Consider the following 18,145-nt stretch of genomic DNA (forward strand, 5'->3'; position numbering starts at 1 on the left):
GGATATAATTTCCATTAGACTCTATAATACAAATAACATTATCCTAAATCTTAGAGTACTCAATGAAAAGAATTTCCAGACCCAGAAATCAAAGGTACTAGGAAGTTTTATTTCCTATCTCCGTTTTAACATATTTCTCACTCAAAAACACTCTGGAAATCGGAGACAGGAAAAACGTTTAAGTAAAAAGTGACTCTGACTGCCTGAATCATGATGGTTTCTGACTGAGTGGCCCCTGCAATAATGCATGTTTTGCTCTATTTCCATTTCTATCCCTCTCTTATTCCTTGGTTGCAAGGTGGTGTTCCTTTCCAGACCACCGTCACCCTTCCACCCTCCCCAAATCTACCTTTCCAAGGCAGAGGAAGGTGCATCCTCGCCAGAAGTCCTGCCCGCGCCTTCCTACCTCTGGCCAGCAGCCGGTGAAACGGCGCGCCCTGGACATCCATTAACGTTTTATACTACATCTCAGCCCCAGCCGACGCTTCTCCCGATTGCTTACTGCCCCGCGTTCCCCAGCCAGCCCGCACACTACCGAACGCACTTTGGGGGAAATTTTTGGAACAGAAGCTCCGCCCATCTTATTCCCTCCCGCTGAACAAAACTAGCTACAACACCCCACCTTCCAGCAGCCCAAGTAGGTTTTGTCACATGATCCTTGGTACTGTATTTTTCACAAGAAAACAAGCATGAAAAAAAAAAAATTCAAACTGCATAAGCCCGCCAATGGGAAAGCGAAGGGGGTGGGCGGGGGAAGTGCGCCGCGGGCAGGGCGGGGGCGGGGACGCGGGTGAGCGCTGAGGCCCGGACCGCAGGGGATTCGTAAAGCGCGCCGGGTGCACGATTTGGGTTTTTTTTTTTTTTTTTTTTCCTCCAAAACCGGCCTAAGCTCCAGACTCCGCCTGAAGCTGCAGCTTCACGGATCCACCTTAAATCTTCAGTGGACTCGGCTCTGGGGTCAGTGGGCGCAGCCAATGCCAATCAAGTTTACAACCACCAGCACTGGAGGGAAAAAAAGAGAGCAAAAAAATATTCTTCAACTTCTACATACACACACACACACACACACACACACACACACACACACACACGTACGCAAGCACACACGCACACAAAAGGAAGGAGGGGTAGGGGACAGGCGCTCGAGAAAGGGGGAAAATATTTGCAAACGCTCAGTCGAGGCTCGGTGGCCGCGGCCGGAGCGCTAGGGTACTGCGCGCGGGAAGCGCGGCCCGACCCGAGCGCCATGATGGTCGCCGCGGTTCGGAGCCCATTTTCTGGAGGGGGAGCTGCAATGATGCAATCCCCCGGCCCGCGCCCCGACTGCGCGCCCTTTGCCGTGCCTTTTCTTAACGTTCCTTTGAGGCGCGTCGAGGTTTCGCGCCCAAAGCATTTAATGATTTATATATTTCCCACTTTCTGATTCCTGCCCCTTTTGTATGCCCACGCGCGACGGGTTGGGTACGCAGACGGCGGTACAGGAACTAGAGTTTACGTGGAAATACTGCACTTTCGTTTCTATGAGGTTGGCCTGCGGCTGACCCCACCCTATCCCAACCCCCACACGAAAGAGATCCGGGAGGTGCCCCCAGAGGTTTTCTAGCAAGGTCGTAGGCCCACTTTGCACCAGCTCCTTGTGCAGGATTTTTGCCTTTTTTTTTTTTTTTTGGACGGTTAAGAGGGGGTGGCGAGCGTAGGGTGTGGCTCAGGTGGAAGATGGTAAATTTAAAAAGAGAGCTCCATACTCTGAAAAACAGATTGGTGACCCTAGAGGAGCTTTTATACAGCTTTCAAATTCAAAGAGCTAGAAGAGCAAGTGTGTACGCTAACGATGATGACGATGAAATGGCGAAGGCAGCGTTCCCTGACGTCCGGGAAAGGTTGCTCAGTGCGGCCAGGGCGGTGGGCGCACCGTGGCCTGGAAGGCCGCCTGCCTTGCTCCCTCCCACTCGTTGAAGTCCACTGTCTCCTAGGTCCTCCAGACCTGACCCACATTTCGCCCCCAGACCCACATTTCTGCAATCCGGCCCGGGTCCTCCGCGCTGGGCAGTCAGGGATGCGATGGTGGGGGGTACCTTGCAAAGCAGGGACGACCCCCTAAAAGCGGCTGTGGCTCTCCGCCAGTCCTGAGCGCGGAGGTGGCTCTCCTTGGCCGCCGGCGAGCCGAGAAGCCTTTCGAAATGCGCGGGGCTGCGGATCATTGGAGCCTTGGGGTAGGGGTGGGAGCCGGCTGCTGCCTAGGAGGGTCCACGAATTGGAAAAAGTTCTCCCCTTTTCTCAAATCCCGCCACCACTCAGGAGGTGGCTAGGTACTCGTGTGGAGAGGAGTGGGGACTTTCACTTCTTTCTTAACCTAAAGGATTGATGGATGAGAGAGGAAAGTTTCTAAGAAACCGCCCAGCCCCGCTGCGCAGGCAGAGGCGCGGCAGCCCTCCGCGGCCTGCGGGAGCCGCGGGCGCGGGAACTGCGCGCGGCGACTCGGCCAGAGCTGGAGTTGCAAGTTGTAGACCAAGAGCGAGACTTGATGGCCTTTTCGTCCGCAGGCATCGGCCAGCCCGATCGCTCCACAGTCGCGGCGGGCTAGGGGGAGAGGGGGCTACTGGACAGTTTAGGGAGACGAAGGCGCAGTGGCCCGGGTGGTGGGGCAAAGGGTGGCTGGGGCCGGCGGCCGCATCCCCCAAAAGGAACGTTCGCTGCGAGCCTCACAGTCCGGGTTCGGGGGGAGGGCAACCTAAACCTCGATGTCGATTTTTGAAGGCTTGACACGGACGTGCAAAGGACGGAGGACAAGGTGACTTGGGGGCTGCATTCCTGTGAATGTGCCTGGCTTTGGGAGCATCCACTTCTTCCCGGCCCAGAATTCCTAAAACGCAGTCTCTAAAAATTCACATTAGAGAGACCTCTTTATGAAAGGAAAATGAGATTCATGCAGCAATTAAGAGGCTGTTTATCCTTCTATTAAAGACACTGTCAGAAGTACCTTTTTTTTTTTTTACTCAGAAGATCTTTAATTTTATTTCACTATTTTCCGACCTTCCACTCCTTCCTCCCCATTTTGAATTGTTTTCCTTTACTCTCTGTCTTTTCCTGAAAAACACCCTGTATGCGTGTTTTGAACTGTCACAAAAACACCTTTAGTCTTTAATTAAAATAATACCTATTTGGTATGGACCAGACACCAAAAAGACCTATTTTTCCCCTTCCCGGCAGCAGGAACTAACTATTCTCTAAAAAATAATGATTAAAAAAAATCTTCTGGTCAAAAAATGCTGAATCTATCTTATTTATAGCCTCTTTTGGGATACAATGATGAAAGTGGTAGTATTTGAGTAGAACAATTTAACCCAACTTCAGATTTTTACAATTTATCCATTTGCTGATTACTAAAAGGAATAATTTAGTTTTACACCTTAACTACCTTTTTTCAGATTGTGGAATTACAGGAATCATTTTTCTAGGTGACTTTAATGTGCCTTGTCATAATTTTTTTCTTAGGTTTTATATAGATAAATAGATATAAATATAAATATATGGATATATCTACTTACAGATACAAGAACCCAAAATGCTCAGATTTGGAACTTTGATTACCTAGTTTTCAGATGTGTAGATTATGCCAGGATATTAAAAAATTGAGGAATTAGAGTATGATAACCAGTTAATACCTGCTTCAACCACTGTAGAAGGCATACCAATTTAAGAACCCATATGTTTGAATATTTTGCACAAATTGTTAGATTAGATGGTCTGAACAATTGTTTTTAATGCCTCACACTTCGACTGTGTAAATACAGAATTTAGAGAAGTCATCATGTTACTTTCATTTTCAATCCTGCAAATGTGTAATCAGTCTACAGTTAGGTAAGGGTTTTTGGTTCTGACACATTCATATCCCAGAAGACACAAATATTTTAACTAAAAGAGACTTTGACTATTATTTATTTGAAAATGTGGCTTTTCCACTTTCTACTTCTAAAGCTTTGTCCACTCATACAAGAGGGAAAAACAGTAACTATTAACTATTCGGACCATATAATACATCACATGAGTTGTGGGCTGGAATTATGTAGATATTTGTCACTTCACATTATATTTGTATAAATATGACTAGAATACCAGGTTGAACACCTGAAGCTTTATGAAACACATTACAGTTGCACTCAATGAATAGCTATGGAAGTTTTCTTTATTGATTGCTTGATGTGTAACAATAATTGGCATCTTTTTCACACATTACAAAAAATTATACTTGGCTCAGTATGCAATCTTTAAGCATAGCCATATTATTTAACAAAAGAAGGGAAAAACCTATTCTACCCAATACAGCATTTACAAATGCACAAAACATGCCACTTTGGCTTGTATATTGTCTAGATTAAAAAAAAAATCTCTTTTTAACATAAATAAGTTAGTATAATTTTTCAGTGTCTTTACAGAGTTATGTACACAGGTACACTTCAAATGGTTTTGTTTCATACACTTACACAGGCAATGAAGAAATACTGTTTAAAGATGTAGTATCCATTTCCACTATTCCACAAGTGTGCTTTTCTTTACACACGCTTTCCTTTAAAAACACTATTTTCCTTTGGGCAAATTAACAATTAAAGAAGATTAAATAAAAAATTATTTCTTTTTTTGTGTGTCTGTGAAGCTACTTATCAATCTTTAAAAATACTTCAGGATTTCAAATTGTTTTTACTGTGTCTACACAGCTCAAAGGTAAAAAAGAAAACTAAGACATTTTCTCAACAAATTTGGTAAATGTAGATGGTCAGTTTTAGGTATTCAGAAATCTCCATCACATGCCCCAGATTTTTGCTCAAAATTACTTGAAGTGATTACCAAACTGCTGAATAATTAACTGGTATATTCCAATTTTAAGGGAAACTGGGGGGGCGGGGGGGGCACAGGGTTAGAGACACTGAGAAAAACAGTTGTTACTGTTTTTTTTGTTTTTAAAGACATTTGCTAGTACATAACGGAATCATAAGAACTCCCAAATAAGAATAAGCTTCATGTAAAAATAAATAGCAATTATTTGTAGCCAGTTTTCAAATTTTGATTTTAAAAATGAAATATCAGTGTCACTGAAAGGGACATTACATCTTTAAAAAAAACAGTTGAAGCCCTTCCCCAAAATTGCTTCGGTTATGCAAGTCAAATATTTTTCTCCTTGCTATAAACAGAAGCAAGTTCTTCACCCCCACCCAGGCCAATTCCTCATCCCCACCCTGCCCTCCCTTCCCCAATGTTTATGTGCTACATAAAAGGTAAAAACTATATACACAGGTAGTACAATGAAGCAAATAAGGAGAAACCTAATTGCACGATGCTACATCCAACGCTTTTAGAGGCAGGTCATTTAAGAGTGCCTAAAATTTTAGTGTTATGGTGTTGTTGCTTTTCAGTGCTTATACAGGATGTCTGTTCCATGGAGTCAGCGATATGTATTTAAATTTTTTCTTGTATATCTTCCTTGCTTCATCAAGCAATGACGTATCTGATAAACAAGGAAACACATTCTTAATTCTGCAAAAGAAACAAGAAAGAAGAATTAGGGGAAAGCACAAGATTGACATTACCAATAAAGTACAGGAATATTTTGTCACTATCTTATTTGGGAAATACCTGAGTGATGTAAAGAGAAAAGTATATACTAAAAAGTTTGATGACTATGGTCATCCCCACCGACCACCGAACATTGTCTTAACTGGATTTTTGCTCTCCTCTGTGTTGTTATATTAACACAGGGATTCTTAATAAGTGGGCAATTTTGCCCAGCTCCCCCCACCCCCAGGGGATATTTGGCAATATTGAGACATTTTTGATTATCACAACTTAGGGAAGAGGATTGCTACTGGTATCTAGTAGGAAAGGCCAGAGATACTGCCAAACATTTTAAAATGCACAGGACAGCCTCCTGCATCAAAGAATTATTCGGCCTAAGATGTCAATAGTGCAGAGGTTGAGAAATTCTAAGCAAGAATCTGGGTCAAAGATAGTGAGAAAGAAAGGAAACAGGAAAATTCAGAAACTCTTAACACTTAAGAGTAACATCATTTTCTAAATTTGAAAAACACTTGGAAATGTAACTTGTGAAGGCCTCCAGAAGAAAATTCTATTAACATCGGGGGTCTTTCCCCCAAACATTCTACTTTCGGATTCATATGAATGCTTCTGAATAGATCCTTACTACTATTTCTAGTATTCTCTGAATTGGCAGCATTACCAACAAATGCCTCTTGCATGTCAGAATGGAGGCACATCAAAACAAAATCCAGTAGCTATGATACACGGGCCTCATGAGTTAGACCGACAAGTCACAAAAAACAAAAAAGCTACAGATGTTAAGCCTGTTCCAGAAAAATTTTCATCCAATTTTCCATTTTCATCCAACTTTCCAATATTACACTTTGAAGTGTAATATTAAGGGTCTACAATGCCATTTTGTATTAGTTTTGAAAAATACCAGATATATGTGGAGAAATCATATTATGACGTTATGATTTTAAAATACAACAAACCTAAATTCCGTTTTAACCTGGATAGTCTGTATTTTTAAATTTTTGTGAGAATTTTAAAAATTAGGGCTGGGGATTTAGCTCAGTTGGTAGAGTGCTTGCCTTGCATGCACAGGCCCTGGGTTCAATCTCCAGCACCACCAAAAATAAAATAAAATAAAAATTTTTTTAAAAATTAAGTTGAACATTTATTTATTAAGATTCTTTTTTTTTTTTTTTTTTTTATCCGAAGCTATGAGTGTGCTTTGGGGAAAACAAGAGTCACAATCCTTGTTTACAAGAAATTTATAAACTATTAAGATTTGCACCCTGATCATTATGAATAGCCAATGTATTTAAATTTGAAGGCTAAATTATTCAAATTAGCTATTTGGGGTGATAAGATTTTTGTACATGGAAAAATCTCCACTTGTGCTAGGTAGACATACACTCACCAGTCCTAACATCTACTATCCATTTCCCCTACAAATACCCAAATCATCCTGTTACTAGCACAATTAGCATACACAGGATGATGTGTTCCTGGATGACAATTCTGGAAGTTAATTTTAACTTCAGCTTTGCAACTTCAGTGTTATCAGAAACTCTGTAGAACTTTAGTACTTTTGAGCTTTCCATTTTGGTTTTTTAAAATACAAAGTTTCCTTCTCTCTCCCCAAAACTTACCAGAAAACAGGGAAAGTGACAACTTAAAAAAATGATAAGGATAAAAGAACACAGCACACCACCCTATTCACATTCCTAATGCCTTGCCTAATCAAATGTGAGCTATTTGTACCCAACTTTCCCCTCAACAGTTAAATGTAATCATTTATTTACCATTTTTCTATGTATGGCTCAAAATCTATTGACTCAACTTGAACCTCTAAGAAATGAATTCTCATGAAGTGGGACTGAGGGATACCCCAGTTCTTGATCAGATAGGGAAAGAATCTATTGTTCCCAACGCGTTTTGGTGGACCCACAGAGATATTACCTTCCTATCTTTGGGGCCTTAAGTTATAAGCACTTGCCTGGGAAACTGACTCTGGTTGTTGAATGTTTCAAGGGAGAATCATACTAGGAACTAGATACTTTGGAGAATTACAGTATCCCACATAGTGTTTTCCAGCCTTCCCCAGTCAGTGCTACTTTTTTGATTAAAAAAAAAATAAAAATAAATTTAAAAAACCTCAAGTTACTAATCTGCTAGCAACCAGAAAAATCGTGTATTGTACGGTTTGCAGGCCCACGGGTGCAGGATGCGCAGCCCAGTTCGGGTGTCAGTTCTGAGCTCTTTTAGTGATCAACCCACCGAGCTGGAGCTGTTTACGTTTGACGTCTTCGGAGGCCCGGCTTCTTGGGAGTCTGCTCCACAGAACCAGCACTTGGGGAACCGTCTGAAACATTTTCTTCTGTTCTGTTGGCTCTTTTGTTTTGAGAAGAAGAATCTATGGGTAAAGGGAATTTTTCAAAAAAGAACAGACACAACCTTTATTAGTAAAAACAATGGCTGACAGAAGTTGTTCAGGGAATGAAAAACCCACCACCTCCACCCACAATTCTAGAATCGTCATCCCCAGTGGCCTTTAAGGGCACAAAATGAAGTTGTTTCTACATAACAGAAAGCGCATTCTACACCCCACATATATCTATCTACCCCTCCCCCATAGCTAAGAGGGAGACTGTCGATAAACATCCCAACTTTGTCACATACCTACAGCTGGCTAGGAGGGATGCGATGTGTTAGGGTTGGGAAAAAAAAACAGGATCTTACCACCTCCGGTATTTTACTTCAAAATCATAAACAGACAAGCAGTCAGCCAGGTAGCGCTTAAAACACTAAGATTAACAAAGCCTGCTCCACTCCCCCCCACCCGCGACCAAAAAAAAAAAAAAAACTAAATCAGAATATGCTGAAAAGCAAACTGAAGTTAATACGGTCAGGCAGGCAAAGAGACGCTCCAGAAAGATAATTTTATGTTTCTGAAAGGGTCATTACCATCTGTTGCGGGTCGCTTCCTCATCCCTGCGCACTGCTCCGCTAACCCCGTCTGGCTGTCTGACGGGTCAGTCTTTGGGTCTACCAAGTGCGTGTCCTCTGAGTTTGCCTGGGACCCAATTAAAGGCACCGCCTGGCGGTTCCCGCTGACATCCTGGCTCTCCTGCGCCGGCACCTTGCAAGCGCCTTTGGGGGGCCGCGGGGGTCTGTAGTAGAACTCGGGCAAGCTGCCCTTCTCCACCTCTTGCCACTCGTATTTGCCCTCCAGGGGCTTATGGTTTTGAAAATCGAAATTCCACTTGCGCTGGCTGGCCTCTTCCATATCTCTGCAGTGCTTCTCCAAGTCCCGGGTTAACTCTTCGTGATTCACGGGACCGAAGAGGTTTCTGCAGGCGGAGGGCTTAGGGTGCTCAGCCTGTCTGGCGTCCATCCGCTCCAGGCTCGGGCTCCCGTTAGACACTCGCACGTTTGACATTTTCCTCCCGGTCGGGTCTTGACCGCCTAGCTCGATTGCTCAAAAAAACAAAACCGAACACAACAAAACACCCCGACGCAGTCCGGACTCCTCTTATAAGCCCCGCGACTGCCCTCAGAGCCAAGAGAAACAAGCCCCAACGAGTAACTGCCCGAGCCTCAGGAGCGCGCAGGTCTGGGGGAGTGAGTGTGGGGACGCCCGGGACAGACAGCCTAAAGTCTCCGCCGATCAAGTGTACGGGCGAGCGGGAGGGCGGGGAAGGGAGGGGAGGAGGAAGGAGGAGGTGGCAAAGCCAGTCCCAGTCCAGGCTGGTGCAATCCCGCGGTCCCGCGAACCCAGCCGCTCTCCAAACCTTGCCGCGGTCGGAGTCGCGGAGCCGTGAGAAAGTGGGGAGAAGGGAGGGGGAGAAAAACACCCCGAAAAGACGAGCCCCCTTTTTTAGTTGCCCAATATGGCGGTGGTAGGGAGGCTGACGAAGAAGAAAATGATTGACACGGCAAGTCTATTTAAACAGAGGAGGAGATCCATTGGTCGCGGCGCCGGGAGCCGCCCAGCCGAGGCTGGCAAGCGCGGTCTTAAGGTGGCCCCGGCGCGGTGCCGACGCCTCTCCGCGTTCGCGAGCGCGCGACTCCCAGAGCGCCGCCAGGAGATTGGCTGGTCGCGTGACTGCTGGAGGTGTACTGCTGCCAACAAACCTGCTCTGGCTGGCCTCGGAGAAATTACAAATAAGACAAACAAACTAGCCAAACGGCCGGGAAGCTGGGGAGGGGCCTGGGGCCTGGGGTTCTCGTCCCCGCGCTGCGCTAGCTGGCGCGCGGCCGCTCCTAGCCGCGAACTCCCGCTCCTCGCCCGGGAAACCAGGGCCTGGACCGTGTAATCTCCAAGGTCGCTGGCAGCTCTTTTGAGCCTCAGTGGCCAACTCATTTAGCCCTTACTCGCCGTGCTGGGGATGCGGGCGGCTGCGGGGCGGAGGCAGGCGATGGGAGTAGTAGCCCCAGCTCGGCCCTCCCGGGTGGCCCCCATGAGTGCCGGTGGCCGGGAATCCTCAGCTGAGCGCCAGGACCCTCACGCCTGGCTGCCTTAGCTTGGGGAAGAGGATGGGCAGTGGTTAGCTCAGCCTTAACCCAGAAGTTTCTGCTATCCTAGGAGAAGCCAAGGGCTTAGGCAAGAAACCCGAGCGAATGTCTTTCTGTAAATTAGCTGGGAATAGACGCAGCATTTATAATGCACTCTGAACCCACACTTTGCCTCAGTAAACTAAGAGTCTCAAAATAAAAAATTCGACTGGTCTCAAAAGTTCCTTAATCAACTCTACAGCGGTCTCAGATACATTTAGTTTTGAAAAAAAGCAAGGTTACACCCTGGCTCAGGTTCTTGCTTCTCAAGCACAGTTAAGGCCATTGACGTTGGCTGCGTGTGGAAACTGTCTCTATACTTTACAATTCTTTCCCGGGTTGTGGCCATTTCCTCTACCTGAGTCCAGCCGCCAAATACAACAGCTCCTTCCTCCCCTTTTCCCTCTTACATTCGCTGGCTCCAACCCACACTGAACAATAATTCAGATGCAAAAGAATGCTTTTATAAAGCTGCAAGCTGTTATTGGTGTGAAAATTTCCCTAAGGATCAAAGTCCAGATTATGGTGTATAAAACCATTACAACTTTGTCCTAATATCCGATATTATTATCTGGACATTTCTGGGATCCTCTTTGCAACTTGGATTTTATCTATCAATGTGGGCTTGAATGAGGTGATGGAAATTACAACAGGATGGGCAGGACTGTCATTGCTGGGACAGAGCTCAACGGGGCTTTAATTGCCTCCTCACTAACATTACCAATATGGATAATCTTGTTTTGGGCCAAAGTTAATAAATGTTATTGGAAACTAACCTTCTGTTTTAATTTTTCACAGCAATGATGTATTCTTATCACTTATGCTATAGATGTGTTTGATTTTAACTTGTTTTCTTAGCCACATTTTAGTTGTCCATGTTGTATGCCTGCCTCACCTCATACACTCAGAATGTTACAGCTGGAACAGCCCTCTTGGACCCTGTGGTTTAACCCTCTCTTTTTAACACGAGGAAATTGAGATTCAGAGAGGTTTCCTGTCCAGGAACATACACAGAGGTGGCAAGAGAGCCAGGACTAGCTCAGATCTGCTGACTTTCTGCATGGTTCATTTTCTATTTCTTTCCTTTCTGGTAATCCCAATCAGTGTAAGGTTTTGTCTGGATTTGTTTGTGCTGTAGTCTGCAGATCCTCCTCTCCTACAGGGATCCAAAATGGCTCCTTCCTAGCCTGGACAGCCTGCAGATGATTCCTTCATGTTGCTGTGGTCACTGGATATTTAAATGCAGCTGTCTTTGGCCTTTGGTATCACTATCCACTAGTTCAACTGAAAAACAGATTCCAAAAATACAGGAGTGATACCCACAGAATAGTGAAGGAGGCAATGTCCAGAACTACTGGCTTCAATATCAGGACTTCCTAACTAACTGACAGAAAGGAGTTCACCTAGGGTCAGAGCAAGAGGTCTCATAGTCTTTCTTTTTTCTTTTCTTTTTTTTTTTTTTTTTTTGGAGACTGTAGTCTCCTTATGTAGGCTGACCTTGAACTTCTGGACTCTGCCTCCCAAGTAGCTGGGACTACAAGCCCAATACCATTGCATCCCCACTATTTTTTTCTACATTTAATGCTCCCACTTAATTTATTAGAGTGGGGATGAAGGAAGAAGGGAAAGGAAAATTAGTGTGGATCTTACTACCATAAAATATACCCCAGCCCTGAAATTAGATAATATCCAAATTTTAAAAGAATCACTAGACTGCAGACATATGTACACAAACTATCCCCTATATATAAATGGAGAAATTCCAGAATACTTCACCTTGCCACAATTGTGATTTTACTCGACATTTATATCTATATGAAAAAGAAAATTAATACTTCCATTCCCTACAGAAGCTCAATCTTTCAACTGATATATAGGCGCTCCATTTTGTTGCTCTGTTAATCTTAAAAGTAAACGAGCGAGTCATGGTCATGCCACCTTAAGAAGTCTGGCTGCCAACAGAAAGGCTGTGCTTACACCGACCTCACTATGATCTAAAGTGTTTTGTTTACAGTCAAGGCACCCGAGATCTGTACAGCAAATAATGAGAAGGCAGGCGTCTGCTGTAGTAGCGACGAAGCGTGAAAAAAATACTATGGAGTCCCTGAAGCAAAAGGGAACGTGGAGATCAGAGCGCCATCCTCCTGTAGGAAGCTGGCAGCTGCAAAAGAATAAACTCAGGGAGAAAAATTTCACACAGACGGTGGAAAAGCACAGCCTGGGTAGAAGAGAAAAAGTTTCATGCTACATTGCTGTAAAATGGGCTCTGCTTCCCCAAGACCCCTAACCTTCTGTAATGTTTTTCTTGTCATTTTCACTTCTGGTAGTTTCCTACTAAGAGATGAGAAGTGTCATATAGGCTACCCCAGATTTCTTTGTCTTTCAGAAGATCAGGAAAGAGACAGACAAAGATAGTGTTTCTTTTAACACTAGTGTAGCAAACAAGTGTCCAAATGGGGTGGTTGGGCAAACAGTGTCAGTTCAGCTCCAAGATGCCTCCTCTCATGGAGAAATTATGTAGCCCCAACTGCTTCTACAAAGATACAGATTACCTTGCCCAGTTGTCCCTCCTACCTCAAGTACACAATTTTAATCCTTTCTCAAGGATGTTTATAGTGAGGCAGCTTTAAATAAATTTACCATTCCCCTAAACTGACATATTTTTAGAGTTTGGCAATTTCACAATGATCTGTTTCTGACACTTTTAATTCAATTTAACAAATATTTACTGAGCACCTTCTATTAATAATAAATAAGTGAAATATTATAAAAGGAGGTGATACACATTATGGAGAAGCAATAATCAGAGAAGAAGGAAAGAGTGTTATGGTAGTCAGGGAAGGCCTCATTGACAAATGGCGTTCAAGAGAAAGTCCTGAGGATATGAGAAATAGCCAAGCAGATATTTAGGGAGTGTCCCCAAAAAGGGGAACAAGTGCAAAAACTCTGAGGTGGGATCTTTCTTGATGTGTTCACAGGAGGCCTGTGTGATGCACAGGGCAGAGCAAGGGGGGAGTGGTATCATGGACCATAGATCCTCTAGGACCACATAGGCCTCTATAGGGCTTTTATCCTTGACTGAGTGATAAAGATACTGGGACATTTCAAATAGGGGAATGATGTGATCTTACTATACATAAGGTATTTCCCAGAGCATTATTCCTCAGCATGGGGAGAAAAGAGATAAATAAGACATAATCCCTGTCTGCGGGGAGTATACACCCTAGATGGTGTATACTAAAAGCCATACAGGTTAGAATATAATGCTATGGGATACAAAAGAGAAGAATGAAAAAATCTTCATGGAAGAGGTTATGTGTTAGATCTTGAAGAATAAGAGAAATTTTAAGATTATAAGCATAAGGGGCAGTAAGGTGGGAAATGGGATCAGTCGTAGGCCAGTCAGGGCACTCTAAAAAAAAAAAAAAAGAAAAAGAAATTCTATGAAATCTCTGTTACTTAGTCAGCAGTGGGAACCAATGGAGCTTTTGGTGAAGAGAGTGACACGATCACTGCCCAAACTTGTCTCCTGAACAGAAGCAAACCTGGGTCCTGGGCCTGGGTTGGAGTTCTGGGGTTTGGATTTGTGAGATGAAATGATCTGAAGAAGGTTAGGCTGAGGGTGATCTGAGAAACAATGTCTAGGGGCAGAGCTAAATGAAAAGCTGGGCAGATAGTTCCACTGTGATTTAGCCAGAAAGGAGCTAGGATATGGGCAGAGTACTGGTGGGAGGCAGAAAGGCCAAGAGACAAGGTTTGAAGCAGAGAGTAGCAAGCCATCTGGCATCACCTCCTGACTTTCAAAGGCATAGCTGCAGATGCTTTGGGGTGCTTACACCCTTGACAGTGAGTAGGGAGGTAACTATTAAGGGGGCTTAAGCTGTCTCAGACAATCAGATCTTTGTATTTGGAAGTGGTCTGACAGCAAGGTAAAGAATGGGTGTGAGGAGCCTAGAGAGGTTACACAGGGAGGTAATTTGGGAGACTGCTGCATGCTGAAGATATAACAGCCTGAACTAGTGCTGTGGAAGCAGGAATGGAAATCTAGGAGCACATGCAGATTACCTAGGTAGTTGAAGGAAGACTGGATAGGAAGACTGGGAGTGATAGAGAAATGAAGGATTGATTTCCGTTCTCAACTTTGGGTATAATCATGCACTTAGCTAAAGATGTGATACAGAGACAGGATGTAATACAGACTGTTAGCACTTCATCAAAATCCACCCTCACTTTTTCCCTTAATATCAGAATTGTACTGGGCTTACAGTTCCCCAGCTACTTGAAATTTCCCAGTTTCCTTTGCTGTAAGGTGTGGTCTTATTGCAATGAAGTATAGTCCAATAGGATATAAGCAAAAATGAAATGTGTCTTCCAGGCCTAACAAAACCTGCCACACAAGTCCTCTGATTCTGCCACTCTCTTCCCCACCCACCCCTCCACCCACAGGTTAGAAAAGCAAAAACTAGTGCAACATTGGAACATGATAGAGTACCATCAACCTGGGACCCTAACCTGATCCAAGAGAAAAATATATTTTTATTTTGGTGAACCATTATTTTTAGTTTATTTGTTTTAGCATATTCCACTCAATCCTAATACAAAGAGGAAAATTTGGGAGGTAGAGGATAGGGAAGATTAAAAATTTGGTTTGTGCCAGAAGTGGTGGTGTATGCTTGTAATCTCAGTGGCTTGGGAGACTGAGGCAGGAGGATCTCAAGTTCAAAGCCAGTCGCAGCAATTTAGAAAGGTTCTAAGCAATTTAGGAAGATCCTGTCTCAAAATAAAAAATAAAAAGGGCTAGAGATGTGTCTCAGTGGCAAAGCATCCCTGGGTTCCATCCCTAGTATCAATAATAATAACAATAATTTGTAGCTGACACGGAGGCTTCTTGGAAGCAAAGCAAAAGGATTGAAAATTAAGACAAGGTGAGTGTAGTGGCATATCTGTAATCCCAGCAACTCGGAAGACTAAGATAGGAGAATCACAAGTTTGAGACCAACCTCAGAAATTTAGCAAAGCCCTCAGTTACTCAGCAAGACTCTATCTCAAAATTAAAAATAAAGAGGGCTGGGATGTGACTCAGTGGTAAAGCATCCCTGGGTTCAATGCTCAGTACCAAAAAATAAAATTTAAAGTCAGCCTTGGCAATTTAGTAAGACCCTGTCTCAAAATTAAAATTTTAAAAATGTCTGGAATGTAGCTCAGTGGCAGAGCATAAGGCTCTGGGTTCAACCCTCAGTGTCCACTGCCAATACATACAAGAATTTGGCTTATTATAGTTCATATATGCATTGAAATTAATTTCATTACCAGAGAAAAGAATAAAGGGTATGTTCTTAAGAGGACAAGAGAGACAATACTGAGATATTAATCTGACATAAAATGTGAGAGGATGCCATGGTTAATGGCACTCTCTGAGATCTACCCATATTTACAAATGTGCCAAGTCAGATCCTAAGTAGATTAAAGATTGCATGGGTATGGGACTACGGATGGATGTGGTATCCTCAATTTTTTATGTCACTTTTAAGGTGGGGACACTCATTATTAACTCACAGTTTCACATGTCCTACTCTCAGAGTCAGCAGATTGTGACCCTATTTCTTTCCTGAAATTGACCAGATAAGGGGAGAGAGGAGGTGACTATCTGACCTAAACTTGGCTAACTAAAGTCTTCCTCCAGGAAATTTGGAATCAGGTCTCAGAAATTTCAATTAGTAAGTTGCAAGTTAGAGACTAATAAGGTAATGTAGACTTGGGATTGGAAGTGCCCTTTTAAGAACATTATCTTCAGCCCATGTGTGATGGAGATGCAGATAAAGTCTGTCTGCAGAGTGTCAGAAGAGAGAAAAGAACATGCAAAGAGGGTCAGAGAAGAGAGATGAGTTTTTAGAAAGGCAGATAACCTTCAGTAACCAAAGCCTCCTCAATTTCTGAATCTTGCAGCTCATAAGGTCCCACTCCCTGCATTTAAGTTAAAAGAAATAGTCCTTGTACTTAGAGAACAATTTCCCTCTTCTGCTCCAAGCTAGTTTGTTATGGGTTTCTGTTAGTTTAACCCAAGGTATCCCCGATTAACACAATACTTTACATATTTGAAAGTAGCTTCCTCTTGAGTCATCACATTTGATCCTCCTAAGAACCCAGTCCTAAGGCAAAGGCGACTATCTTCTCCTGCAGATAAAACACTGAGATAGAGGACTGAGTGTTCCAAAGCCACAAAAGAGTAGAGTTGGCCTAAAACTAGGGTTGCTGCTCTTACAAAGTCCATTTTGTTTTATTTTTTGCTATTCTTATTTTTTGTTTGTTTGTTTTGTTTTGTTTTTAGAAAGGGGTGCTGGGGGTTGAACTCAGGACCTCACACATTTTAGACAAGTACTCTACCAGTGAGTTACATCCTCACCCCCTCCTGAAGCCCATTTTAGAAGATAAAATGACTTGGTGAGTTTGCAAATCATCACTGATTGGCTTAATCTGTTTATAATGAGCTATTCACAAAAAGAAGGTTCTGGGGGGAAATCTGATTCAAAATCCTGGAAAGAGAAAGGTAGCATATTGGGACAGGGGTCTAGATTCAAGCCAAGTGCTTTGATGCACACCTATAACCCTAGCTACTTGGGACGCTGAGAAAGGAGGATTACAGGTTTGGCTAGCCTCAGCAATTTAGCAAGACCTTGTTTCAATATTTTAAAAAGGGCTGGGGATGTAGCTTAATGGTAAAGCATCCCCAGGTTCAAAAGAAAGAAATAGAAAAAAATAAAAAACTAGATTCAAGAAAGTTTTAAATCTGGTAAGTTTAGAATTTAAAGAAAAAAATGCATTGGCAATTTTTAGCAAAAGAAAATTTTTCATCTTCAAGGAAAGTATAGTAAACAAATGTAAATTTACCAATATTGTCAGTGTCATAAGAATAGGAAATAAATAACAAAACATGAATTCATGCCATATACATAATTTAATTTCCAAAATTGAAATGTAAGTGGATAACTTCTATGACAAAAATATGGAAATTAGTAACAATAAATACGTCTGCCACAAATACACCATTTTTAACTATAATTCTGTTCTTCACATTGAGAAAACATGAAGAATATTGTCCTTAATTCTAATCTCAGTCTTTTTGCCCACTTTTTGCTTCTGATTTCTCTCTCTTTCTTCTCTCTCTCCCTCTCTCTCTCATGATTCACATGGATATTTGTTTATTTCTACATTCATTAAATTTTTAATGAGCTTTTAGCAGTTGCCAGACTCTCTGGGGACACAGCAGAAAACAAAGATAGCCAAAGTTCCTGCTGTCATGGAATGGAGCTTACACTCAAGTGTGAAAGGCACACAATGCACAAATACATAAGCATAATATGTCATATTATTATAAATGCCACAAAAGACAAACACACTATTTAAGGGTATGGAGACACAGTTATGAAGGAAAATGTTATATTAACAGGAAAGGACTTTTCAACAAAGGGACATTTTAGTATAGACCTGAATAAAATGAAAGCATGAACCCTGTAATTTTCCATGTCTGAGTAAGAGCAGATAGCAAATCTAAAATCTCAAAGGTAACAGTGTACCTGGGATGACTGAGGGACAAGAAGATAACTAGTAAGCCAGAAACAAAGTGACTAGTGGGTGGGAGGTAGATGGAATCAGAGAAGAATTGAGGGCCCAGATGATGTAAACTTTATACCATGGTAAAGATTTTGGGGGCTGGGGTTGTGGCTCAGCAGTAGAGCGCTTGCCTACTGAATGAGAGGCCCTGGGTTTGATCCTCAGTACCACGTAAAATAAATAAATAAATAAAACAAAAGTATTGGGTTCAACTACAGCTAGAAAATAAATATTTAAAAAAACACCGGATTTTATTCCAATGGAAGTAAGTCATCTTTGAGCAGAGGTTTGATCTGACTTTGGCCAACTTCATTCACTTCGACTGTAGAGTAAAAAGAACTTCAAAGAGGAAAAGAAGAAGTAAGGAGACCAATTTATAGACTGCAGTAATCTAGATAAGAAGTCATAATGTAGCAGTAGGTAAAAAGAAGGGTAGAGT

General features: G+C 42.8%; 1 protein-coding gene and 1 long non-coding RNA gene across 2 annotated transcripts; both read right to left on the bottom strand.

The window, feature by feature from the left end:
- Positions 1-260: 260 nt before the first annotated feature.
- LOC144364924 (uncharacterized) lies at positions 261-2,878 on the bottom strand. Its single transcript, XR_013423076.1, has 2 exons — positions 2,013-2,878; positions 261-1,002 (listed from the first exon to the last, which is right to left on the bottom strand). It is a non-coding gene; the product is annotated as an uncharacterized LOC144364924 (long non-coding RNA).
- Positions 2,879-4,168: 1,290 nt separating this feature from the next.
- On the bottom strand, positions 4,169-9,489 carry Cdkn1b (cyclin dependent kinase inhibitor 1B). Its single transcript, XM_005331905.5, has 3 exons — positions 8,506-9,489; positions 7,819-7,954; positions 4,169-5,532 (listed from the first exon to the last, which is right to left on the bottom strand). Exons 1-2 carry the CDS (start codon positions 8,978-8,980, stop codon positions 7,833-7,835), a joined length of 597 nt encoding a protein of 198 aa, XP_005331962.1. The 5' UTR covers positions 8,981-9,489; the 3' UTR covers positions 4,169-5,532; positions 7,819-7,832.
- Positions 9,490-18,145: the final 8,656 nt, after the last annotated feature.

The sequence above is a fragment of the Ictidomys tridecemlineatus genome, chromosome 6 (genome assembly GCF_052094955.1).
Source record: "Ictidomys tridecemlineatus isolate mIctTri1 chromosome 6, mIctTri1.hap1, whole genome shotgun sequence".
NCBI lineage: Eukaryota > Metazoa > Chordata > Mammalia > Rodentia > Sciuridae > Ictidomys > Ictidomys tridecemlineatus.